Below are 26,964 nucleotides of genomic sequence, written 5' to 3'. Positions count from 1 at the left end.
AACAACCTCGTAGCGGTTTAGTTCTGGATAAGTAAAACTTAAGAGCTCTAACGGGGCACAGCACTCTTTCAACTTCATTCCCTACAATCTCAGAAAGACTGGGGATTTCAAATGATTTAGGCCAAGGACGAGATGGAAGTTCATTCTTGGCCAAAAAACCAAGTTGAAGAGCACATACTGCTTTATTAGTGGAGAAGCCGATGTTCTTGCTAAAAGCATGTATCTCACTAACCCTTTTAGCCGAAGCCAAGCTCACCAAAAAAAGTGTCTTGAGGGTAAGATCCTTCAGGGAGGCTGAATTTAATGGTTCAAACCTGTCTGACATAAGGAACTGTAGGACCACGTCCAAGTTCCAAGCAGGAGTCGAAATATGACGCTCCTTGGAAGTCTCGAAAGACTTAAGCAGGTCTTGGAGATCTTTGTTATTAGAAAGATCCAAACCCCTATGCCTGAAAACAGAAGCTAACATGCTTCTGTAGCCTTTAATGGTGGATGCAGAGAGGGAGCGACCGTTTCTCAGATAAAGCAGAAAATCCGCAATCTGCGCTACAGAGGCACTGGAAGAGGAAATAGAGGAGGACTTGCACCAGTCTCTAAATACCTCCCATTTCGACTGGTAGATCCTGATGGTAGAGGATCTTCTAGCCCTCGCGATCGCTCTAGCTGCCTCCTTCGAAAACCCTCGAGCTCAAGAGAGTCTTTCGATAGTCTGAAGGCAGTTAGACGAAGCGCGGGGAGGCTTTGATGAAATCTCTTTAAGTGAGGCTGTCGCAAGAGATCCATCCGCAATGGCAGACTTCTTGGAACGTCTACCAGCCATAGAAGTACCTCTGTGAACCACTCTCTCGCGGGCCAGAGGGGAGCAACCAACTTCAACCTGGTCCCTTCGTGAGAGGTGAACTTCTGCAGCACCTTGTTTAGGATCTTGAAAGGTGGAAAGGCATAAACGTCCAGGTGAGACCAGTCCAGCAGGAAAGCGTCTATGTGGGCTGCCTCTGGATCTGGAACTGGAAAGCAGTAAGTCGAGAGCCTCTTTGTCAGTGAAGTCGCAAAAAGATCTATGGTGGGTTGACCCCATGTCATCCATAGCTTCTCGCACACAGTCTTGTGCAACGTCCACTCCATGGAGATGACTTGTCCTCTTCTGCTGAGGCAGTCCGCCAAGACATTCATTTCTCCTTGCACAAATCTCGTCAAAAGAGAGATGTTACTTGCCTTAAATGGAGTTCCTTCTGATCCGTGGACCAAAGACCCGAGCATTCCAGACTGTCCAGTGGAGCTCCCTAACCCAAATCCGATGCATCTGAATACAACACATGGTTTGGGTTCTTGATCGCAAGAGAAAGACCTTCTCGAAGTCTGATGTTGCTGTCCCACCAAGTCAGACATGTCTAGACTGAGTTGGAGATTGGGAAAGAGATACTCTCTAAGCCCTTCTCCTTGTTCCAATGGTTTAAGTGAAATTGGAGAGGGCAAAGGTTGAGTCTCCCCAGAGAGATAAACTACTCCAGCGATGAAAGAGTTCCCACGAGGCTCGTTCAAACTCTTACAGAGCAACTGTTTTTCTCTTGCAAGTGACAGACTTTTAACAGAGCTTGTTCCATTCTTGCGGGAGACGAAAAGGCCCGAAAAATTCGACACTGTATCTCCATTCCCAAATAAAGAATAGTCTGGGATGGAATACTGTAAGTTACGACTTCTCTACGTTCACTATGAGACCTAGCTCCTTGGTTAGGTCTAATGTCCATTACAGGCTCTCCAGACAGCGATTTAATGACGACGCCCTGATTAGCCAGTCGTCAAAATAAAGGGAGGCTCTGAATCTTCAAAAAATGTAGAAAGCTTGCTACATTTTGCAAGAGCCTTGTAAAAACAAGAGGAGCAGGAATGAGGCCGAAGCACTGCTCGAAATTGGTACACTACTTTCCCGTCCACAAACCTCAGATGTTGTTGAAAGTTTGGATGAATCGGGATGTGGAAGTATGCATCCTGAAGGTCGAGAGAGACCATCCAGTCGCCTTCCCTTACTGCTGCCAAGACAGATTTGGTAGTCTTCATCGTGAACTTTGTCTTGACAATGAACACATTGAGCGCACTTACATTTTAAGTACTCCTGCAGTGAACGTGGCTGCCAGATCATTGGAGCCATCCCTGATAGCCTTGTTCATGCATGACATAATTGTACAGCAATACATTGACAGCTGGAGAGACCTTCTTACTTAAGGCTTCCAGGGACCAATCCAACAAATAAATACTTCAAACGCTCGAAAAAACTCCTAACAGGAGATGGTCTAGCTCTGAAGCAGACCATAAAATCTTGGAGCGTCTCATGGCTAGACGGCGAGGAGAGTCCACTAGGCTTAAGAAGTCTCCCTGGGCAGAGGAAGGTACTCCCCAACCGAGAACTTCTCCTGTGTCACACCAGACGCTCGAGCGAGAAGCTAATTAAGAAGGAGGAAAAGCAAAAGCAGACTTTCCTAAACTTCTCCTGGATTCCAACCAGTCTCCCAGTAAGAGCATGGCTCTCTTGGAAGAACAAGAGAGAACTGACTTCGTAAATGTAGGAGTCGAAGAAAGTCATGCCAAGAGTAAACTCAGACGGCGGAGCAGCCGTTACAAAACGAGTAGGACAAAATTTCACTAAAGAAATTCATAATTATAAAACAAGGGATTGTTGGACCACCCTAGGATACTCCTCTTCTGAATGACTCCCCAAAGGTACATTAGTTGAAAGGGGGTCATCAACTTCTTCAGAAGGCACATCATCTGATAAATCTAAAGTCTTGCGAGAAGGAGATTTATATTCAGAATGACGTGAAGGCAAAGCCTGACAGGCTACATCAACTTGTATAGGAACAGAAGTTAAAGTTGGAGGGTCGATGTCACGTTGTGACTGCAGAGAATGTTATTCTACTACACGTCGTGACAGAAGTAACTGACGTTCAAACGACCCGTAGTAACAGCAGTGACTGCTGTTCGATGCTATATCGGGACTACGATGACTGACCCTCGACGTCACGTCATGTCTACAGTGTCTACCGCTCAACGTCACGTCGTGCCTGCGGTGTCTGCAGCTCAACGTCACGCTGTGACTGCGGTGGCTGACGTTCAAAGCGATCAAAGTTACATCGAGATTTATGCTCCGCATCTCGTTTAACAGCAAAGCTGTCACTAGGGATAACGTCAGCGTGGCGTAACAAAACTCGTTTAGAAGGTTGAAGACCTGAATCACGTATCCCAGAACCGTGACGTACAAAAAGCAAAGGATCCTTTCGCACAGGAACAGGATCGTAAACTTCTATTAAAGAAGAAAGCTTTAACAGCATATCTTGGAAAACACTTAACTTCGGATCAACCTGTGACTGCGGTGGCTGACGTTCAAACGTCACGTAGTAACAGCGGTGACTGCTGATCGATGCTATATCGTGACTACGGTGACTGACACTCGACGTCACGTTGTGTCTACGGTGTCTACCGCTCAACGTCACGTCGAGTCTGAGGCAGAAATGTCTGTACATGAACGTCATCGCTATGAACGGGACTCTCATGATGACTACAGCTAGGATGTTGAACTTGTTCTGAAGGAACTAATAAACGTTTCAACCGTCTCGAAACCTTAAGCCCAGGCTTTTAAAGAGACGAATCATCGGAAGACGAAGAGAAACTTCGTCTCTCTTGTCTTATGGCAAGGACGTGCTTGACGAGCAACGTCTGATACCTTTGAGGGAACGTCTGTTCGTTGGTTTACACTTCTCACTCCCTTAGGTCCTACGACATTCCTTCTCCCTGGTGCAGGGGAGCCTGAAAGAGGTCTCGGACTAGGCAAGCGACAAGCACGAACAAACGAACCCTCCGCAACACAGAACATGTTTTTTGCACTTTCTTCACTGATATCGCATTTTTTAATAATTTCACATTAGACATGAATAAAGCTGATTTCTACCTGAAGCACGCAATTCTCCCTTAAATCAAAAGGTTAGAATTGCGAAATAAGTCGTATAATGTAAGCACATTAGTACAAAATGAAACACATGCAAAAATCAATAAACATATACATATATATCGAATAAAACGGAAATATATAAAGTTAAAAAGATCAGTGACTGGGGATGAGACTAAAAACTAGTTCACTAAGGACTACGTTTTCAATCTCTCACCGTACAGTGCCTTGGGATGAGAATAAAAACTAAAACGTTTTATCCTCTCTCCCCGTACAGAGACTTGGGACGAGAGTAAAAATCTGAATCGAGAACAACGTTACTCGCTCCCAAACTCCTTGTACAAAGACTTGGGACGAGAATAAAGATCGGATCGTTCTCTCTTTCTCTCTCTCTCTCTTGTCACTCACAAGAGAATGGATCACTCACTCTTCGTCAATAACAGGTTATTTGACTAAAGGAAAAAACTGAAAGGACTAAGAAATTGAAAATTAATATGTTCCTTTAAATTAGTATCTAAAAAACTTCAGTTTGAAAGAAGAATGAACAAAACGTCAAAATCGATTTACTCTTTCTGCAAAGTGAAACCGTGATTCTCTCTTCTCTATCGTAACGATAGAGCGCAAACTGCGTAGCATAAATAAACCAAACGTTAGTTCATCTTTGAAAAACAGCACGAAGACTATTCAAAGAATAAATTTCTTAAAATATTTTCTAAAAATATTCATCTCATCACTCTTACAGAGCAACTGTTTTTATCTAAACAAAAATAAAAGCTGAATGAGCTCAACGTTGTTTAACTTCGTTTTCCAAGTCAGGACCGCCTACAAAGAATAGGTAAAGGCCGCTTATAAACAAAAACATAAAATTTATCTCGGTGTTTAGTATAAATGGAAAGCTAATCGAAGAGGTCTAATAAAGGCGGGTGAGATATAAAATATATAGAGGTAAATCTATAAATATCAACAATAATTTATAAAGTGATAAAATAATTACTAAAAGCCTTTAACACACTTCCGTACACTGAGGGAAGGGTCGGCCATCTTTTCTCTATGGAAAAACCAGAGCGAGATTAAAAAAGCAAGGGCAAAAACTTTTCCTCTCCTTTCAAAAGCATTTCTTTTGAAGATAGTACTGAATAATCCAACACGCCGAAAGCAATAAAACCAAAACCAAGTACTTCAACAATCAGTAGAAAACTCGAGGTCAAGCACGAGCGGAACCAGTGTTGTCTTTAACACCGACAGAGAAGAACTGGTTTGGTTGAGAAGTATATGCGGTATCTGGCCGATAGTCGGCGCTGGTGGGCACACCCGGCAGCCTTCATGGCGATCGCTTGCGAGTTTTTGGAATCTGTCGACCGTCGGACACGTCAGCTATTTATATATTCACCGGCTAAGTTTAATATTTAAAATTTTATTTAAAGAACATGTTAATACTATGTTTAGAGAGAAACAGAAAGAGAGAGGACTTTTTTAAAAGAGCTTGTTAATGCTATCTTAGTTTTCTTTGCTTCACTTTTTTCTTTCTTTCTGTTCATCACGCTGGCCTTTCTCACAAATGGTCGTTGCCAACAATCTCTTTGTCCTTTATCCCTATCAACAAAAGGCATTCCATCTCTTCCAGGGTATTGCTACGATGTCTTGTAATAATAGTGACGTATGCAGTGACGTATGAGCGTGGTGGTAGACTAGTGACTCGCACAGTCGTACGCGTAAAAACCGCCAAGTTTGAATTTTGGAATTTGATGCCGTAAGGTGGGGAAAATGTCGTAACGAGGGGACGAAAAAACATTGTATTCCACACCGTAACGTGAAAAAAACGTAAGCTGGGGACGCCGTATCCCGGGTTTCTACTGTATTCTCAAAATCAAAATATTAAATAACGATGCAGGTATTGTGAAACAATAACGATCGTCAAGAGTACTACGTAGCGTAAATTGACTGTACGCTCGTGAAATCTCTATATAAATCGAAAATTAACTAAAGGAAATATACTAATAGGACAAATATATACTTAAAAATATATTTTCCTACATTATAAAAATTAAAATACTTATGCTTAGTAAGTTAATATTTTAAACATTTCTTGCAAGAAAAAGAAAATAATTCACATATTTGCAAGTCATACTAAGAAGATTACGTCATCGCGATGGCGGACTGATTTCCTTTAAGGCATTCAGATCTCGCCCTGTTAAGAGTTTACGTCACAATTGTAACGTCATAATGTTTTAATGTTTAAATGCTTTTCCTACCATTATATCTTCAAGTGTTGATCGTTAGTTAATAAAATAGGGGGAAAAAATTCCTTAATCCTATCCATTTCAATCTTATGAATATAGAAAAGAAAACAAATACACACATGCCCTCTGCAACATACTGTGTAGGAATCAAGAGCAGCTTGAAAGCCGGTCTAGACCTATACACAAAGTTTAACAACAGAGGAGCCATCTTGAAAATCAAGTTAAATTGAACTGTCCAAGTTGGACCAACAAAAAACTATCTTATTTCGTGTGAAAAGGAAAATCCAATATCTTCGATAGCTGAAAGACAGCGAAAGCCATTAACAATAATCAGACAAAAGGTACTTCCCAAATTGTAGAATAAAGTAATATATCAGCGAAATGACAAATTCGTAGATAATTTGTATTTTTCCTAACCATACAAACCTTAGCTATTTAATTATTGTATTACTTTTGGCGTAGCTGAAATGACGAGTCATTAGATTTTTAACGATGGTTTACTACCCCTTTGCTAGTTAGCGAGGGGGTAGGGGAGGGGTAGCTAGCTACCCCTCCCCCCCTCACACACCGGTGAGTAGCTCACTTTGCTTAGAGGTAGGACTTCCCGGGGGACAGGGCTGGCGGGTAAGTTTGATTAAGTAGCTAAGGTTTATATGGTTAGGAAAAATACAAATTATCTACGAATTTGTCATTTGTTCCGTAACCGAAATACAAACCACGCTATTTAATTAGGGTGACTTAACCCTTAGGTAGGGTGGTAAGTCCCAGCCATACTGGCTTTGGCTTTTGCCCGGGGACTCAGTATCTGAGTGTGTTAGAACTTAAGATAAGGAGTCCCTGCACCTCGCAAGTGCCTTGCTCTGCCAGGACCACGGCCTACGTAAGCTAGCGTGTGAAGGAGTGAAGTGTGACTCGTCCTAGGAAGTTGACCTGGAGTCCTTTAGATGGAAATCTAGGTTAGGACGATCCCAATACCACCTCGTAAGGGTATGGGGACGTGACAGTATTAACTTCATAATAGGAACACAAGGAAACATGGTTTACCTGCAGTGGTTTGAGGTCAGCTGTGCAGAAAACCCAGGATGCTGCTTTCCCCAAGAGAGGGGAGAATGAAAAAAAGAATAAGGGCCAGGCATACCTTTTCATTCATGCAGACTAAAACCGGGTAACAATGCCCTCAACCTTCTGCTACTTGTCCATTAAGGAGCCTGAGGTTTAAACCAGCTGTTGTGCAGCCACCACAGGGCCGATAGAGAACGTATCGAGCCTCCTGTGGGTCACGTCTTGCAGGTAGTGGGCTGTGAAGGTCGTTTGACGCTTCCAAACCCCTGCTTGTAGAACATGCGTCACAGAGTAATTTCTCTTGAATTCCAGGGACGTAGCAATGCCCCTGACATCATGTGCCCTAGGGCGACGTGACGGAGGAGGATCAGGATTCAGGGAATGGTAGATAACCCTGCGAATCCAAGCTGAGATTGTATTCTTAGTGACCCTCCTCTTAGTCCTTCCTGTGCTCACGATCAATGCTTGCACCCGCGGAAGAATTGCAGCTGTTCTCTTAAGATAGAGCCTCAGACTCCTTACTGGGCACAGTAGGAGATGGTCTGGGTCATCTGTTACAGAACGGAGACTAGAAATCCGGAAGGAGTCGAACTGGGGGTCCGGCACTCCTGGATTCTGAGTCTTAGCTACAAACTCAGGGACGAATCTGAACGTTACCTCCCCCCATCCCCTTGAATGGGCGATGTCATACGAGACCATGAAGTTCGCTGACTCACTTGGCCGAGGCCAGAGCAAGCAGGAACACCGTCTTCCAAGTCAGGTGGCGATTTGAATTCTGGCGTAATGGTTCGAAAGGAGGTCTCTTAAGAGACCTGAGGACTCAAACCATGTTCCATGGAGGAGGTCTCACTTCCGACTGGTGGCAGGTAAGTTCATAACTTTGTATGAGTAGAGAAAGTTCCAGCAAAGAGGAAATGTCCATTCCTTTGAGCCTGAAGGCAAGACTTAAGGCTGAGCGATAGCCTTTCACTGCTGAGACTGAAAGGCGCATTTCTTCCCGCAAATACACGAGAAACTCCGCTATTGCTGGAATAGTGGCATCGAGTGGAGAGATACCCCTTCCATGACACCAACCACAGAAGACTCTCCACTTTGCCTGGTAGACCCCTGCGGATGACTTTCGCAGGTGTCGAGACATCCTTTCCGCAACTTGTTGCGAAAAGCCTCTCTCTCTCAGGAGACGCTGGATAGTCTCCAGGTGTGAAGTCGTAGCGATGCTACGGCTTTGTGGAAGATGTTGGCATGTGGTTGTTTGAGTAGCTCATGTCGAGGAAGAAGTTCTCTCGGGAGTTCCGTCAGGAGCTGCAGAAGGTCCGGGAACCACTCTGCGTGATGCCATAGAGGAGCTATTAAGGTCATCGAAAGGTTGACCGATATTCTGGTCTTGTTGAGTACCCTTCTCATCAGACAGAAGGGGGGAAAGGCGTAGACGTCGATGTTGTCCCACCGTTGTTGAAAAGCATCTTGCCAGAGTGCCTTGGGGTCCGGGACTGGGGAGCAGTACAGCGGGAGCTTGAAATTCAAGGCTGTCGCGAACAGATCCACAGTCGGGGAACCCCACAAAGTCAGGACTTTGTTGGCTACTAGACGATCCAAAGATCACTCGGTACTCACTATCTGAGATGCCCTGCTCAGACTGTCGGCGAGCACACTCCTCTTGCCTGGAATGAAGCGAGCTGATAGTGGAATTGAGTGGACTTCGATCCATCTCAGTATCTCTACTGCAAGATGGGATAGCTGCAGTGAAAAGGTATCTCCCTGCTCGTTGATGTAAGCCACTACCGTGGTGTTGTCACTCATCACCACCACGGAGTGACCCGCCAGGTATTGTTGGAACTGCTGAAGTGCCAGATACACGGCCTTCATTTCTAGGATGTTTATATGGAGGCACTTTTCTAATTCTGACCATAGGCCTGAGGTCCTGTGGTTCAGAACGTGGGGCCCCCACCATTTTTTTGAGGCGTCCGAAAACAGCATCAAATCCGGGGAGAGGACGAGAAGATCCACTCCCTTTCGTAGGTTTTCCTCTGTCAACCACCACTGAAGATCCGTCCGTTCCGCAGGACCCATTGGGACCAAGATGTCCGGGGAATCGTGTCCTTGATTCCACCGGGACTTGAGTCGCCACTGCAGGGATCTCATCCTGAGGCGACCATTTGGAACTAGACGGGCCAGAGAAGAAAGATGACCGAGGAGACGTAACCACGATTGGGCTGGGAGTTTTTCTCGTCTGAGAAAAGGAACTGTGACCCTCCTCAGCCTTGCTATCCTGTTGTCTGATGGGAAGGCTTTGTGGAGATTGGTGTCTAAGATCATGCCTAGATACTGTATACCAGTCGTTGAGTTGGAAGCAGGGAAGACTTCTCGAGATTTACCATGATCCCTAGATCTTGGCAAAGTCCCAGAAGCTTGTCTCGGTGTCGAAGAAGGGTCGACTCCGAGTCTGCCAGGATCAGCCAGTCGTCCGATAGCGGAGGAGATGGATGCCGATCCTGTGTCCCCACGAAGAAATCAGTGTGAACACCCTCGTGAATACCTGAGGTGATGTGGAGAGACCGAAACACAGCACCTTGAACTGGTAGATCTTGTTGTCTAGGCTGAATCTTAAGTACTTCCGTGAAGACGGATGGACTGGGATCTGGAAGTACACTTCCTTCAGGTCCAGTGTACACATGAAATCTTGTGGTCTCACCACAAGTCTGACCGTGTCCGCCGTCTCCATGCTGAACGGGGTTTGTTTGACAAACCTGTTCAGGGCTTAGAGGTCGATGACTGGTCTCCAGCCTCCAGACTCCTTCTTTACAAGAAAGAGTCGACTGAAGAAGCCTGGGGAACCGTCGACAACCTCTAGGAGAGTGCCCTTCTTTAATATGGTCTGGACTTCTGCCTGTAGGGCTTGGCCCCTTGCCAATCCCATGGCAAAGGAGCTCAACGACACTGGATCCGCTGTCAGGGGAGGTAGAGATTTTATGAACGGGACGCGATATCCCTGACTGATTACGGAAATTGTCCAGGAATCCGCCCCAAGTAACTGCCACCTGTCTGCACAACTTTGAAAGCATCCCCCCACTGGTGGACATGCAGGGGGACTGCCAATCCTAGCGTTTGCAGCCTCGGCCGCTCCCTCTAGGATTCTTTCCTCCCCTGGAGGACTTTTTGCCTTTCCTATCTTTGACAGGAAAGGGCTTCGACACCGTTGCCTTCGCTGCCACAGCCAGTTTCGTTGTCTTGGACGGGCGAGGTTGTTGAGGTGCCGGAGGTTTATAGGGCTTTGATGTAAGAGCCCTATGAAGGAGGGAGTCCTGGTTGGACTTCCTCCACCTCTCGGCTGCCTGTTCCAAGTCTTTAGGCTCGAACAGGTTCTTCCCTAGAAGGGAAGATGTCTGAGCCTGCTGACCTCGACGGCTGGGACCTTTGCGTGGAACCTCTCTGCCACCGCATTACGACGTTTCAGGATTGAGTTGGCCCACAAGTTCAAGACTTGGTGGGCCAGAAACTCAATGGTGCGGGTGCCCAAGAGGAGGAAGGTCTCCAGGCCCTTCCTGGTGCTCTCCTTAGACAAATCTTCGGATCGCAACAGGATGCCAAGAGATCCCAGCCAGATGTCAAGCCACGAAGTAGCCTGCATGGCACACTTCGCGACCTTCTCCTGGCTTATGATCTCTGTCGCCGAGAGGGTCACTTGCCGGCTAGAGAGTCTCTCAAGAGGGACTCCCTTGGTAAGCTCTTCCACAGAGTGGTGCAGGGGTAGAGCTAAACAAGCCTCCTCCGTGATCTCGAAGTACCTCCTCTGTTGAACGCGAGGAGGCGGGAGGAGTTTGTTTGGCTGGAGGAGGCGAGCTCAGAGAGCTGGCCCTCGACCTTATCCCTGGCACTCTTCACCCCTTGGGACCAGGGCAAAGCTGCACGGGCCTTAGCGGGTTTCTGAGTGCCAAAGACTCGGTCCAGGACCGTGTCCTTGCCCTCGCGAGGAGGAATCTCAGGATCGGGAATCCTGTTGAGATGCCTCATCAGGGTCAGGACTTGCCAGAAGGCATGCTCTGACTCTTGTGGCTCCCCTCCTGGAGAACTGGCAGCGAAGTCTCCCGTCCCCAAAGGCTCTTCTTGGGGGGACACGTGGACATTCTCCGCGGGTCTTGTAGGTTCAGGACGGATCCTTGAGGATGACTTGGGGACTGTCTTGGAATCCTTGGGTTCCCTCCTGGGAGGAATACAGGACTCCAACAACGATGTCTGAGGGCTCTTCTCTGCTCCAACCTGGGACGATTCTCCAGCACGAGGTGGGGTTTCTCCCATTGGTGCAATGGGAGAACGCCTCACCTCGTAAGACTCCCCTGAGGACGGAAAATGCTCGTCCACGGGAGAGGGAGCCTTCCTCAAGGATGTCCGAGGAGCCAGCTTGACCCTCGGAGAAGTTACCATGGTTTCTACCTCTCTCTTTCTCTTCAGTGGGGTCGGAGCCGCCATAGTTTTGAGACCCATCTCAGCGAAAGCAGGTTTGACAGCCTGCACGACAGCTCTGATGAGGGATCTAAACTATGGCTGCTTACTGACAGCAGCGCTGCCAGAGACTCCCTCTGAAGGGAAGGGGATCGGGCGATCCTTTGGAGTAGACACGACTGCTGGACCTGCCTGGAAGGAAAGGGAAGAAGAGGAAGGTTGGTTCCTAGACCCATCTGGTGATTTCCCTCCTTCCTGCGAGCGCGCTGGTCTGCGCTTATGGGGGGGGGGATGACCTTGTGACCTTCCTCAGCCTTGCCATCCTGTCGTCTGATGGGAAGGCTTTGTGGAGATTGGTGTCTATGACCATGCCTAGGTATACCAGTTTCTGAGAGGGCTGCAGAGAGGACTTCTCGAGATTTACCATGATCCCTAGATCCTGGCAAAGTTCGAGGAGCTTGTCCCGGTGGCAAAGGGTTGCCTTCGAGTCTGCTAGGATCAGTCAGTCATCCAGGTAACGGAGGAGACGGATACCGATCCTGTGAGCCCAAGATGATATCAGGGTGAACACTGGTGAACACTTGAGGAGCTGTGGAGAGACCGAAGCAGAGCACCTTGAACTGGTAGATCTTGTTGTCTAGGCAAAATCTTAAGTACTTCCTTGAAGACGGGTGGACTGGGATCTGGAAGTACACGTCCTCCAGGTCCAGTGTACACATGAAGTCTTGTGGTCTCACTGCAAGTCTGACCGTGTCTGCCGTCTACATGCTGAACGGTGTCTGTTTGACAAACCCGTTCAGGGTAGAGAGGTCGATGACTGGTCTCCAGCCTCCAGACGCCTTCTTTACAAGAGAGAGTCGACTGTAGAAGCCTGGGGACCCGTCTGCCACCTCTTGGAGAGCGTCCTTCTTCAACATGGTCTCGACTTCTGCCTTGAGAGCTTGCCCCCTTACCGATCCCATGGTAAGGGAGCTCAATGACACTGGCTTCACTGTCAGGGGAGGTAAAGATGTTGTGAACGGGACGCGATATCCCTGACCGATCACGGAAATCGTCCAGGTATCTGCCCCGAGTTGCTGCCACTTTGTCGCGCAGCTTTGTACGCATCTCCCCACTGGTGGACATGCGTGGACATGCAGGGGGATTGCCAATCCTAGCGTTTACGGGCTCGGCCGCTCCCTCTAGGATTTTTACCTCCCCTGGAGGACTTTCTGCCCTTCCTGTCCTTGACAGGAAAGGGCTTAGACACCTTTGGCTTTGCTGCTGTCGTCTTCTTCGCATTCTTAGCTGGACGGGGCTGTTGGGTTGCTGGAGGTTTGTAGGGCCTCGATGGCAGGGCCCTATGGAGGAGGGAATCCTGGTTGGACTTCCTCCACCTCTCAGCAGCTAGCTCCACGTCCTTAGGCTCAAACAAACTCTTACCGAGTACGGAAGAATGTCTGAGCCTGCTAATGTCGGAACTGGGGACCTTCTGGTGAAATCTCTCAGCCACTGTGTCCCATCGTTTCAGGATCGTATTGGCCCACAAGCTCGAGACTTGGTGGGCCAGAAACTCGATGGTCCGCGTGCCTGAGAGTAAGAATGTCTCCAGTGCCTTCCTGGTGCTTTCCTTGGACAGATCCTCAGACCGCAGGGGAGGGAGAGAAAGTCTGGGGGGAGAGGGAGCCTTGCGCAAGGATTTCCGAGGAGACAGCTTAGCCCTCGGAGAAGTCACCACGGAGGGGACTCCTCTCTTCCTCTACAGGGGAGAAGAAGTCGCCACTGTTTTGTGACCCAGTTCAGAGAACACAGGCTTAAAAGCCTGCATGAGAGCTCTGACTATGGTCCCAAACCAGGGCTGCTGGCTGACAGTCGCGCTGTCAGACACTCCCTCTGGAGGGAAGGGGATCGATCGATCCCTAGGAGGAGTCGACAAACGAGGGTTCGCCTGAAACGAAGCTGAAGAAAAAGAGTCCTTAGACCTATCCGGAAACCTCCCCTCCTCCGGCGAGCGCGCTGTTCTGTGCTTGCGAGGAGGGGAACGAGATGATGACCTGTCCGCCTGAAGCCCCATGAAATCGTGTGCGGGATCGCGCTGGCGATCGCGGCGCAAATCGTGCTGGTGGTCGCGCGATGAGCCCTGCTCTGGATCGCATGCGGGAGGATCGTGCGCGGTAGGAATTTCGCGCGTGTGCGTGCGAGGGTGCGCATAGGTGATGTCGAGGGCGTGCGACGCGCAGGAGCTGGAACGTGGGGCGGGGTTGAAGGCTGGATGGGCGCTTGCGCGTGAGCAATCATTTGATCGCGCGTGCGCGGCCGCGCAGGAACCTGCTGAAGAGACCGTGCGGGAGAGACTGTTGGACGCGCGTGCGCAGGAGAAATGTCTCTAGCGCGTGGGCATGGAGCGCGCGTATCTAGAAGCACGGGGCGAGGGCACGATTGCACAGCCTCGTGATAGCGCAAAGGTGAATTTGCGCGCGTGTGGTGCAGGAACTATCCCCTGAGGAGATCGTGGACGCGCTGGGCGCGCATCAGGATGCAGGCGCACAGGAGTGCGCTGCTGCGATGGGCGCGCAACAGGATTCGTGCGCACAGGAGTGCGCAGTTTGGATGGAGAGTGCAGGGGTACCTGTGAGCGTCCGTGCGCTAACTTAGGTACCTCCTGGACTGCGCGCTGGAACCTAGGGGTGTGCTGGCGCGCCGGTGAGCGCTTGTCCGCTGTATCAGGAACAACTGCTACTGCGCGCTTAACTCCAGAAGTGCTCTGAGGCACTGGAGAGCGCTTGAGCGCTGTAGCAGGAACAGATGAGCGCTTGCGCGCAGGTGAGCGCTGGCGCGCTATAGCAGGAACTTCAGGTGGGCGCTGGCGCGCAGGAGATCGTGGACGCGCAGGGGAACCCTGGCGCATAGAAACAGGAACAGATGCGCGCTGGGGCGCTAAGTCAGGAACAGCAGCAGCGTGATGGTGCGCAGGGGGTACTTGGCGCTTAAGGGACTGAAGCGCAGTTTTGCGCTCAAGTCCCTTGTGCCCCGAAGGGACCGGTGCCTGTGCAATGACAGGGTTAGAAGGAGCATATAGCACATCAGCAGCCTTGAAGGGTGATGGCAGGTCAGCAGGTCTGGAGGGTGACAGGTCAGGGGGTCCCGAATGACGACCTTCCACCGAAGGAGATTGCGAACAATCTCCGGAGAGGTCTAAGGTGGTAGCTGGCTGGATCGGTGAACAGCGAGTCTCCTCCGCAGAGGACTGCGGGGATGACGAGCCGAAGAGGCGCCTCCTAACTCCCTTGTGAGGAGAAGGAAGTCCTCTACGGTGAAGGGGAGGACGAGCCTTCCACCTTATACGCCCTCTATGGGCCGTGGGATCAGCAAGCTGACCATCATAAGGCCTCCGAAGAGGAGTCTCTGTAAGTGAACTCCCCCGAGGGGGAGAATCACTAACAGGAGGGACCGTAGGACTAAGTTCCACCCTCGAAGGATGTTCAGAGGGGGAAGCTAAGCCTTCAGCTACCTCAGCAACAACAGGGGCAGGAGTTTGATCAGACACACCGGAGGCCTCCGTTACAACAACGTCGACGATAGACAGAGGATCTATGTCTGCTATCGTCGGCGATTGCTTAACAGCTGCTCCCAGTTTGATCATGTCAAACAGGGCTTCTTTGGAGGGCAAACCCTGAAGCCCCAAGGAAGCCCAAAGCTGTAACAAATCATTGTTATTCACAGAGAAATCAATATCCTCCTCCGGGAGAGGAGGGACAGCTGCCTCGCTATGGGAGGCAACTACCTCTCCCGCACCCCGGGATCGGTCAACAGAACTACGGCCTACGCTACCACTCGACGGCCTCTCGGAAGAGACCGATCAAGCGGAAGCTTCGGAGGAGGTTTGGGCTACGGAAGAAGAGGCCTTGGAATTTTCTCTCTTCAAAGAAACCTTTCAAGGAGAAATATGACAAATTCGGAGATAATTTGTATTTTTCCTAACCATACAAACCTTGGCTATTTACATTGGGTTTACCTTTCGGCGTAGCTGAAATTGACGAGCCAATAGATTTTAACGAGGTTTAACTACCCCCGCGCTAGTTAGCGGGGGTAGGGGAAGGGGTAGCTTGCTACCCCTCCCCCCCCACACACCGGTGATTTGCTTCACTTCACCTAGAGGTAGGACTTGACTTGGGGGACAGGGCTGGCGGGCAAATATGTGTAAATAGCTAAGGTTTGTATGGCTAGGAAAAATACAAATTATCTCCGAATTTGTCATTTGTTCCGTAACCGAAATACAAACCACGCTATTTACATTGGGTGACTTACCCCTTAGGAATGGTGGAAAGTCCCCAGCCTTACTGACTTTGGCCTTACCCGGGGACTCCAACTCCAAGTGAGTAGCACTCGAGAAAAGGAGTCCCTGCACCTCACAAGTTCCTCGCTTCGCAAGGAAAGTGTGGCCTCCATAAGTTGTGTGTGGAGGAAAGAGCGTGACTTGTCCTATGAAGTTGACCTTGAGACCTTTAGATAGGAATCCAGGATAGGACGTTCCCAATACCACCTCATCAGGGTATGGGGGACGCGACAGTATTAAGCTTAATACTAGGAGCACAAGGAAGCATGGTTTACCTGCAGAGGTTGAGGTCAGCTATGCGGAGACCAGGTTGCTGCTTCCCCAAGAGAGGGGAGGATGAATAAAGAAGTAAGGGTCAGACATACTCTTTCATTCAAGCAGACTAAAACCGGGTAACAACGCCCTCAACCTACTGCTACTTGTCCATAAAGGAGCCTGAGGCTAGACCAGCTGTTGTGCAGCCACCACAGGGCCGATAGAAAAAGTATCGAGGCTCCTGTGGGTCACGTCCTGCAGGTAGTGGGCTGTAAAGGTCGTCTGATGCTTCCAGACCCCAGCTTGAAGTACCTACGTCACAGAGAAGTTTCTCTTGAAGGCCAGGGACGTAGCGATGCCCTTGACGTCGTGTGCCTAGGGCGACGTGACGGAGGAGGGTCGGGATTCAAGGCGAGATGGATAACCCTTCGAATCCAAGCCGAGATGGTGTTCTTGGTGACCCTTCTCTTCGTCCTGCCTGTGCTAACAAACAATGCTTGCACCTGAGGACGAACTGCAGCTGTTCTCTTCAAGTAACACCTCAGACTCCTCACTGGACATAACAGCAGCTGGTCTGGGTCGCTTGTTACAGAACGGAGACTCGTGACCCTGAAAGAGTCGAACAGTGGGTCCGGCACTCCAGGGTTCTGAGTCTTGGCAACAAACTCAGGGACGAACCTGAACGTTACCTCCCCCCATTCCCTTGAATGGGCGACGTCGTACGAGAGACCATGAAGTTCACTAACTCGTTTGGCAGAGGCCAAAGCGAGCAGGAAAGCCGTCTTCCAAGACAGGTGGCGATCAGAGGCCTGGCGTAATGGTTCGAAGGGAGGTCTCTTAAGAGCCCTGAGGACCAGAACCACGTTCCAAAGAGGAGGTCTCACTTCCGACTGAGGGCAGGTAAGCTCATAGCTACGTATGAGTAGAGAGAGTTCCAGTGAGGAAGAAATGTCCACTCCTTTCAGCCTAAAAGCCAAGCTTAAGGCTGAGTGATAGCCTTTCACCGCTGAGACCGAAAGGCGCATTTCCTCCCTCAAATAAACGAGAAACTCCGCTATTGCTGGAATAGTGGCATCGAGTGGAGAGATACCCCTCCCACGACACCAACCACAGAAGACTCTCCACTTCGCCTGGTAGACTCCCTCAGAGGACTTTCGCAGGTGCCGAGACATTCTCTCCGCAACCTGTTGCGAAAAGCCTCTCTCCGTGAGGAGACGCTGGACAGTCTCCAGGCGTGAAGCCGAAGCGAGGTTACGGCTCTGTGGAAGATGTTGCAATGTGGTTGTCTGAGTAGCTCGTGTCGTGGGGAAAGTTCTCTCGGGAGCTCCGTCAGGAGCTGCAGAAGGTCCGGGAAACATTCCGCGTGATGCCACAGCGGAGCTATCAGAGTCATCAACAAGTTGACCGATAGTCTGGTCCTGTTGAGCACCCTTCTCATCAGACAGAACGGTGGGAAGGCGTACACGTCGATGTTGTCCCACCTTTGTTGGAAAGCATCTTGCCAGAGTACCTTGGGGTCCGGGACTGGGGAGCAGTACACGGGCAGTTTGAAATTCAAAGCTGTCGCGAACAGATCCACGGTCGGGGAACCCCACAAAGTCAGGACTTTGTTGGCTATCTGAGGATCCAAAGACCGCTCGGTACTCACTATCTGCGAAGCCCTGCTCAGACTGTCGGCGAGCACATTCCTCTTGCCAGGAATGAAGCGAGTTGATAGTGTTATCGAGTGGACTTCGGTCCACCTCAGAATCTCTACTGCAAGATGGGATAGCTGCTGCAAAAAAGTACCTCCTTGCTTGTTGATATAAGCCACTACCGTGGTGTTGTCGCTCATCACCACCACGGAGTGACCCGCCAGGGGCCGTTGGAACTGTTGAAGAGCCAGGAAAACGGCCTTCATTTCTAGCAGGTTGATGTGCAGGTACTTTTCTGATTCTGACCAAAGGCCTGAGGTCCTCTGGTTCAGAATATGCGCCCCCCACCCTTCTTTTAACGCGTCCGAAAACAGCATCAATTCCGGGGGGAGGACGAGAAGATCCACTCCCTTTCGCTGGTTCTCGTCGACCAGCCACCACCGCAGGTCCACCTGTTCCGAAGGTCCTATCGGGACCAGGAAGTCCGGGGAATCGGATCCTTGATTCTACCGGGACTTGAGCCGCCACTGCAGGAATCTCATCCTGAGACGGCCGTTTGGAACCAGACGGGCCAGGGAGGACATGTGACCTAAGAGACGCAACCACGATTGGGCAAGAAGCTCTTCTCGCCTGAGGAAGGGTTCCGCCACCCTCCTCAGCCTTGCTATCCTGTCGTCTGATGGAAAGGCTTTGTGGAGATTGGTGTCTAACAACATGCCTAGATAAACCAGTCGTTGGGACGGCTGCAGAGAGGACTTCTCGAGATATACCACGATCCCCAGATCCTGGCAAAGTCCCAGAAGCCTGTCTCGGTGTCGAAGAAGGGTCGACTCCGAGTCTGCTAGGATCAGCCAGTCGTCCAGATAACGGAGGAGACGGATGCCGTTCCTGTGCGCCCAAGACGAAATCAGGGTAAACACTCTGGTGAAAACCTGAGGTGCTGTGGAGAGACCGAAGCACAGCACCTTGAACTGGTAGGTCTTTCTGTCTAGGCTGAATCGCAAGTACTTCCTGGAAGAAGGATGGATTGGGATCTGGAAGTACGCGTCCTTCAGATCCAGTGTGCACATGAAGTCTTGTGGTCTCACCGCAAGTCTGACCGTGTCCGCTGTCTCCATGCTGAACGAAGTTTGCTTGACAAACTTGTTCAGAGCTGAGAGGTCGATGACGGGTCTCCAGCCTCCAGACGCCTTCTTTACAAGAAAGAGTCGACTGAAGAAGCCTGGGGAGCCGTCAACGACCTCCTGGAGAGCATCCTTCTTGAGCATGGTCTCGACTTCCGCCCGAAGGGCTAGCCCCTTTACCGATCCCATGGCATAGGAGCTCAACGACACTGGATTCGCTGTCAGGGGAGGTTGAGATGTCGTGAATGGGACGCGATACCCTTGGCCGATCACGGAGACCGTCCAAGCATCGGCCCCATGTTGCTGCCACCTGTGCACGCAACTTTGAAGGCATCCCCCCACAGGTGGACACACGGGGGGACTGCCACTCCTAGCGTTTGCGGCCGCGGCCGCTCCCTCTAGGAGTCTTGCCTCCCCTGGAGGACTTGCCGCCCCTCTTGTCCTTGGCAGGAAAGGGCTGGGGCTTAGACACCACTTTCTTAGCTGCGGGCGCCTGCTTCGGTGTCTTGCGAGGCTGCTGCTGATGTTGCTGCGGAGCTGGAGGCTTGTAAGGCCGAGATGCAAGGGCCCTTTGAAGAAGGGAGTCCTGGCTAGACTTCCTCCACCTCTCAGCTGTACGTTCCATGTCCTGGGGCTCAAACAAATTCCCCCCGAGGAGGGAGGCGTGTCTGAGCCTGTTGACATCCACGGCGGGGACCTTCGGATGGATCTTCTCGGTCACCGCATCACGACGCTTGAGCACCGAGTTGGCCCACAGGTTGGTAACCTGATGTGCCAGGAACTCGATGGAGCGAGTGCCCGAGAGGAGGAAGGTCTCCAGGGCCTTCCTATTGCTCTCCTTAGACAGATCCTCAGAGCGCAATAGGATGCCCAGAGAACCTAGCCAGATATCCAGCTACGAAGTGGCCTGCATGGCGCACTTCGCGACCTTCTCATGGCTTAGGATCTCCGACGCCGAGAACGTCACCTGCCGGGCGGAGATCTTCTCAAGAGGAACTCCCCTAGTAAGCACTTCTACCGAATGGTGGAGGGGAAGAGCGAAGCTAGACTCCCCCATGATCTCAAAATACCTCCTCTGCTGGAGACGAGGAGGTGGGAGGAGTTTGTTCCCGGCAGAGGAACGACTGGAGGAAGCGAGTACTGCGAGCTGAGCGTTGGCCCTGGCTCTGGCACTCTTCAGCCCCTGGGACCAGGGCAGAGCCGCACTGGCCTTTGGGGGCTTCCGAGTTCCATAAACCTGATCCAGGACCGTGTCCTTGCCTTCACGGGGGGCGATCACAGGGTCCATGAACCCATTGAGCTGTCTCATCAGGCCCAAGACCTGCCAGAAGGCATGCTCAGACTCTTGCTGCTCTCCTCCCTGCGGACTGGCAGCTAAGTCTCCGGTCCCCGGAAGCTCTTCCTGGGGAGACACGTGGACGTTCTCCCAGGGTCTAGCTGGTTCCTGACGAATACGTGCAGAAGACTCCGGCAACATCTTGGAGTCCTTGGGTTCCCTCCTGGGCGGGATACAAGACTCCAGCAAAGTGGTCTGGTAGGCACCTTCCGCGCGAGACGATTCTCCTCCACGAGGAGGTGACTCCCCCCTTGGTGCCGAGGGGGAGACCGCCGCCTCACTGGACTCTCCCGAGGACGGAAAAGCCTCGTCTACGGGAGAAGGAGAAAACGACTGCGAAGGGGACGGGGCCTTCCTGACGGACCTCTTAGGAACCAACTTTTCCCTGGGAGAAGTCACCACGAAGTCCACTCCTCTCCTTCTCTTCAGCGGGGGCGAGGCCGTCGCTGGCTTGTGTCCTAGATCGGCGAGTGCCGGCTTCATAGCCTTCACTAACGCCCGCATCAGAGGACCAAACCAGGACTGCCGAGACACGGACACAGAGTCCGAATTTCTCGCTGGAGGGAAGGGGATCGGGCGATCCTTCGGAGTGTATACCACTGGACCTGCCTGCAAAAAAGAAGGGGAAGAAAGTTGCCTTGACCTCTCCGAAGGTCCTTCCTTGTCCTGCAAAAGAGACCTGCGCTTAAGTGGAGGCGATCCCGACTGCGACCTGGCGACACGCGTCCCTGCTGCTGCCGCGAGCTGCGGAACCCGACGCGAACGGGGGTCGTGCTGACGCTCGCGCGAGGGTGATAGGAAAGAGTCGCGCACGGGCGCGTAGGCGAGTGAGCGCGTGGGCGAGCGGCTGAGCGAGCTGGCGACTGAGCGCGTTGGCGAGTGAACGCGCTGGCGCGTGGGCGAACAAGAGTGCACAGGAGACCGCTGAGGGACAGGGGACCGATAGTGTCCTGGAGACCTGTGACGCGTGGGCGAGCGATGGCGAGTCAGCGATCGATGGCGTGTTGGCGAACGCTGGCACGCAGGCGAGCGATGGCGCGTTGGCGCGTGGTGGCGCGTTGGCGAGCGATGGCGCGTTGGCGCGTGGTGGAGCGTTGGCAAGCGACCGCGCGTGGGCGAGCTGATCGCAGGGGACCTATGTTTCTCCGGATCTGCTGGGCGCTGAAGCGTAGGAGAGCGCTTGCGCGCAGGCGATGGATCACGAGGAGGATCTGGAGATTGCCGGCGCTCAGGGGAACGCTGACGCGCTGGTGATCGTTGACGCGTAGGAGATCGCTGACGAGCAGGAGAACGTTGACGAGTCGGAGATCGCTGTCGCGCTGGAGAACGCTGGCGAGCAGGGAGACGGTGCGTAGAAGGCTGCGCAGGAGCTGTCGGCGCGACGCGCAAAGGCAAACACTCGCGAGTGGGCTCAGGAAGAGGAGGCGCGTGGGCGTGCAGGAACTCTAGATGTACGCGCAGGAGACCGCGCGCGTTGCTACGCAGGAGAAAGCTGACGAGCAGGATCGCGAGGGCGAGGAGAAGTTGAGTCCTTGACCATGTCCTGAACCAGAGTTCTAGGGCGCGTGGGCGCACAGGGCGCGTGGGCGCACAGGGCGCGTGTCAGGAACTGGAAGCGCAGGTGCGCGTTGACGAGCAGGAGATCTATTGCGCTCAGGAGACCGTTGGCGCGCTGGGCGGGCAGCAGGAACAGGAGGTTGTTTGTTGTCCTTAGGAGAGCGCTGGCGAGCAGTAGGGCGTTGATCATCAGAAGAGCGCTGGCGAGCAGGAGAGCGCTGGCGATCAGGAGAGCGCTGACGACCAGGAGAGCGCTGACGAGCAGGAGAGCGTTGGTGTGCAACTACGTGTGAACACGCAGAAGGGCGCGCAGGGGAACCCTAACGCGCAAGGGAAGCGCCCACACCGTGGGCGACATCCCTTTGCCCCGAAGGGACCGCTGCCCGTCGGCTGATGAGATCAGACTGCTGGCCGTCTGCACAGGAAGTAGAAGGTCTGGAAGGCGTGGGAGAACGTGAACGATCCCCGGAGAGGTCTAAGGACGCGGCTGCTACAGACTGCTTCTGGTGAAGAGAGTCCCCATCGGAGGACGGAGGAGGAGAAGACTCGAAAAGGCGCCTCTTGACACCCTTATAGGGAGACAGGAGGCCCTTTGCAGCGAAGCGGACGATGAGCCTTACGGCAAAAGCGACCACGAGGGAGGTCGTCAGGATCGTCAGTCCTCCGAAGAGGAGTCTCAGTCAGAGTGCTCCCCCGAGGGGGAGACTTAGCCGTAGGAGAGCCCGTAGGACCCCCTTCCCCCTCCGAAGGATGTACAGAAGGGGGAGGAGAGCCTTCAGCAACGTCATCCACATCAAGAGCCGCAGAGGTTTGACCAGACTCGTCGGAAGCCTCTGCCACCACGACGTCGACGATAGACAGAGGATCTACCTCTGCTATCACCGGCGACTGCTTGACAGCGGCCCCTAACTGAATAAGGTCAAACAGGGCTTCCTTGGAGGGCAGGCCCTTAAGCCCCAAGGAACCCCAAAGCTGAAAAAGATCATCATTATACATAGAATTAACATTATCAAAATCCTCCCCCGGAGGAGGAGGGGGAACCGCCCCGCTATGGGAGGCGACGCCCTCTCCCGCACCCCGAGGTCGGGAAACAGAACTAGGGCCTGCGCTCCCACTCGGCGGCCTCTCACTAGGAGCTGGACGAAGGGGAGCTTCGGAGGAGGTTTGGGCGGCGGAAGAAGAGTCCCGAGAGCCTTCCTCCATCAAGGCAACCCTTGAAGGAGAACGGTCTCTCTTGGACTTCTTACGCCGGCGGGCAATCCTCTCCCACTGGGAGGCAGACCACTCCCTACACTCACTACAAGTATTTTCAATATCGCACCGTCGGCCACGACACTGCGGGCAAAGGGTGAGAGGATCGGTATCCACCGCAGACATGAAGGTACCGCAAGGGCGGCCGGCAATCCCAGGGCACTTGCGCATGATGAACACCAAAGGGCGAGGCCAACTTCAAACACACAAAGCTGAGGAAAAGCAAAGAAAAGATTAAGGCTGTCAAAAACGAGGACGATAGACAGACACGTCTGCACATCGTCCGAGCCAAAAGTGAAGCAAATCACCGGTGTGTGTGTGTGGGGGGGGGAGGGGTAGCAAGCTACCCCTTCCCCTACCCCCGCTAACTAGCGCGGGGGTAGTTAACCCTCGTTAAAATCTATCGGCTCATCAATTTCAGCTACGCCGAAAGGTAAACCCAATGTAAATAGCGTGGTTTGTATTTCGGTTACGGAACAAATCCCTTTTGGACGTCTTCTTCCGGCGCCGGGCAAACCTCTCCCACTGGGAGGTAGACCATTCCCTACACTCACCGCATATATTACCACCATCACACCATTGGCCCCTACAATGAGGACACAAGGTGTAAGGATCTGTGTCGACCACCGACATAAAAGTCGCACACGGGCAGTCAGGTAATCCAGGACACGTACTCATTATTATTAAAAGAGGCCAACTTCACACACTCTGTAGAAAAAGAGAAAGCAAAAACAGATTAATGGTAGTCAAGTGAGGGTGAGAGCAGACACGTCTGTTCATCACCCGAGCCAAAAGCAAAGTGAAGTATTCACAGGTGTGTGTGTGGGGGGGGGGGGGGTAGCAAGCTACCCCTCCCTACCCCCTGCTAACTAGCGGTGGGGTAGTAAACCCTCATTAAAATTCTAATGGCTCGTCATTTCAGCTACGCCGAAGTAATAACCCATATTAAGTAGCGTGGTTTGTATTTCAGTTACGGAACAAACTTTAATTACTAGCGAAACTGGAATTCGCTATCAGAAATAGACGAGTGCTGGCTAGTTTGGTATATTTCTCTATATGTTTAAAAGGGGCTGGGGCATAGTAGCTCACACATTGGTCGATTAACATGTGAAGTATGTTTTTCACTCGAAGTCTATTGTAATCTGAGAGACTGAAGGGGACTTTTTGCGCATGCTTGTTTTCTGTGCATTTACAATCATTTATCTGTCTGGTGGATTCTTAACACAATTAACAGCTTACAAGTATTTCTTCATAAATTCTCGGATGTTGTTCTACAACAGCCATTTTTTCCACCTTTCCCTTCAGTTTCAACTTCACCACTATCACATAAAGACGTCTCCATGAGGGAACTTGAGTGAAGTATATCAATCTATTTCAAAATTTAGTGTTATTTCATTTATGTCGACAATTGATTAAGATGGAAATGCTCTCCGTTCAGTGTAAAGCTATTGTTACTCAAGTGAAATTAAAAAATAACCGAGAAATAATGCATCAAAGAACCAATTCTGACTTAATTTTTAAGGAAGACCAACACATTTTCTACGGCAAAGCTTCTGTAAAGATTACAAGACAAGAAAAAAAAAAAGACGTAGGTGTCAATAATAAGGTAAGGAAATATTTGTGATTTACTTTATTATAATGTAAGGATTTATTTGTGATTTACTTTACCATAATGTAAGAATTTATTTGTGATTTACCTTATCGTGTAAGGATTTATTTGTGATTTAATTTTAGTTTGTGACCTGGGAAGTGGGGTACGGTTAGCAGTTGTGACCTGGGAAGGTGTGTGACCTGGGAAAGTGTGTGACCTGGAAAGGGGGGTCTAGGGGCTAGCCCCTGCCTAGGGGTTGTGACTTGGGATGGGGGGTCCGCAGTTAGGAGTGGTGACCTGGGAACTATTAGGTTAGGTTAGGTGGATTTGTTAGATTCTGTAACCTTTAACAAATCTCAAGTGTAAAATAATTTATTTGTGATTTACTTTATCGTGTAAGGATTTATTTGTGATTTAATTTTAGTTTGTGACCTGGGAAGTGGGGTACGGTTAGCAGTTGTGACCTGGGAAGGTGTGTGACCTGGGAAAGTGTGTGACCTGGAAAGGGGGGTCTGGGGGCTTGCCCCTGCCTAGGGGTTGTGACTTGGGATGGGGGGTCCGCAGTTAGGAGTGGTGACCTGGGAACTATTAGGTTAGGTTAGGTGGATTTGTTAGATTCTGTAACCTTTAACAAATCTCAAGTGTTAAATAATCATGTTTTGGCCTGTTGTCAGCCACTTACTTGAACCATATTTTTTTCCAACTGGTTATCTAGTCCATATTTTGCATTTCTGACCATTATTATTGCTGTAAACCCCACGTTCATGACATTTCCCCATCTCCCCAAAATTAAAACCGGTTTCCCACTGGTGTCCCCAATAATTGTAGGATATAGATACACACACACACACACACACACATATATATATATATATATATATATATATATATATATATATATATATATATATATATACTGTATATATATATATATATATATATATATATATATATATACATATATATATATATATATATATATATATATATATATATATATATATATATATATATATATATATATCTGAAACTGCATTTGCGACGGGAACGAGTGTCATTTTCGGAGAGAGCGTAATTTTTTCTATAAGGAAAAGTAGTTTTTTCCTAGGTTACATTGCCCTGTAATACACTACAATAATACCTATTGCTTAAGGTTAATCTATTTCAACAAATTACATAATCACACCATTACCAAGGATTCTTCTTTATTTGCCAAACGTTCAAATATTATATAAAATTACAGTTTTAGCTAATAACCATTATAACTTACCCGTCAACATTCGACAATTTTCAACTTCAATGTTTACAATTCGTCTGCCAGTTCACGAAAGGGAGCTTTAAGTTTCTTTATAGAAATGAAAAAGCCATAGGAATTTTAGTCCTAAATCATTAAAGGGATTTTTCGGAAAGTTGCAACTATCCTAATCAATATTAGAAATTAATCGTAGACAGACGTGTGTCCAGTAGATAAAATATGAATAAAAAACTAGCGTTTTTTTCCTAATGTCATTCAGATGATGAACGATTGGTTAAAGGAGGTAGTGGAACATCATATAAGTGAACCATATACAGTACCTAATTCACTTTTAAGTTTGTTTTTTCTTGGCCCGTCACACATGGAAAACATTTTCCTTACAAGGACTACACGATTTGTTTGTCGTACACATTTCAGGTATTTATAGTATCGCACGGTGTATACCGCGTTAATTGTCAAATTTACATCATCAAAGCAAAACAAATCTTTAACTTCTTGAAGAGCCTTAATATCTTCATTTCTTCGAATGTCGACTCTAGAGGGACCTTGTTACACAGTCATGGGGCCGCACATTTAAAAACTCTAGAAACTAAAGTTAGAGGTACATCTTGGCTCCAGTAACTTAAAACCATCTGAATTGTTCTCGTATCGACAAAATTTGTGGGCTGCGGGATGTAGAGCAATTTTCTTAGACATTTTTGGTCGTCCGGTTCTGATAACTCTATTTTTGGATATCCGGTTCTGATAGTTTGATGAGTAATTGCACATATTTTAAATTAATAAACTGTATTATAGCTTTAACAGGCAGGCAGCCAGGGTAATCAAATTTTGCATAGAGGCAACCCTTCATCTTGGTGGGTGACTTTTTATGTTTTGGACTCAGAAGTTGCACTTTGGGTAGGTTATCATAGCTAGGAACACAGCAGTCAGTCCTAGTAATAACAAAAGTGACTTTATTTTAGAG

The 26,964-nt window shown here is 50.0% G+C and overlaps 1 protein-coding gene across 2 annotated transcripts in view; it reads right to left on the bottom strand.

The window, feature by feature from the left end:
• Positions 1-26,621, bottom strand: part of LOC137658644 (probable methyltransferase-like protein 25) — a 425,819-nt gene extending 399,198 nt beyond the window's left edge. Inside the window, exon 1 of one of the 2 annotated variants that reach the window (XM_068393588.1) lies at positions 26,016-26,621. In XM_068393588.1, coding sequence (XP_068249689.1) covers positions 26,016-26,025 — 10 coding nt within the window. In that variant the 5' untranslated portion in view covers positions 26,026-26,621. The remainder of the gene's footprint in view (positions 1-26,015) is intronic. The other variant, XM_068393586.1, reaches the window with a different exon arrangement.
• Between the last annotated feature and the right edge of the window lie 343 nt (positions 26,622-26,964).

The sequence above is a fragment of the Palaemon carinicauda genome, chromosome 19 (assembly GCF_036898095.1).
Source record: "Palaemon carinicauda isolate YSFRI2023 chromosome 19, ASM3689809v2, whole genome shotgun sequence".
In the NCBI taxonomy this organism is placed as follows: Eukaryota; Metazoa; Arthropoda; class Malacostraca; order Decapoda; family Palaemonidae; genus Palaemon; species Palaemon carinicauda.
The sequence above is the reverse complement of the archived record's forward strand: the minus strand, read 5'-3'. Positions and strand labels throughout refer to the sequence as shown.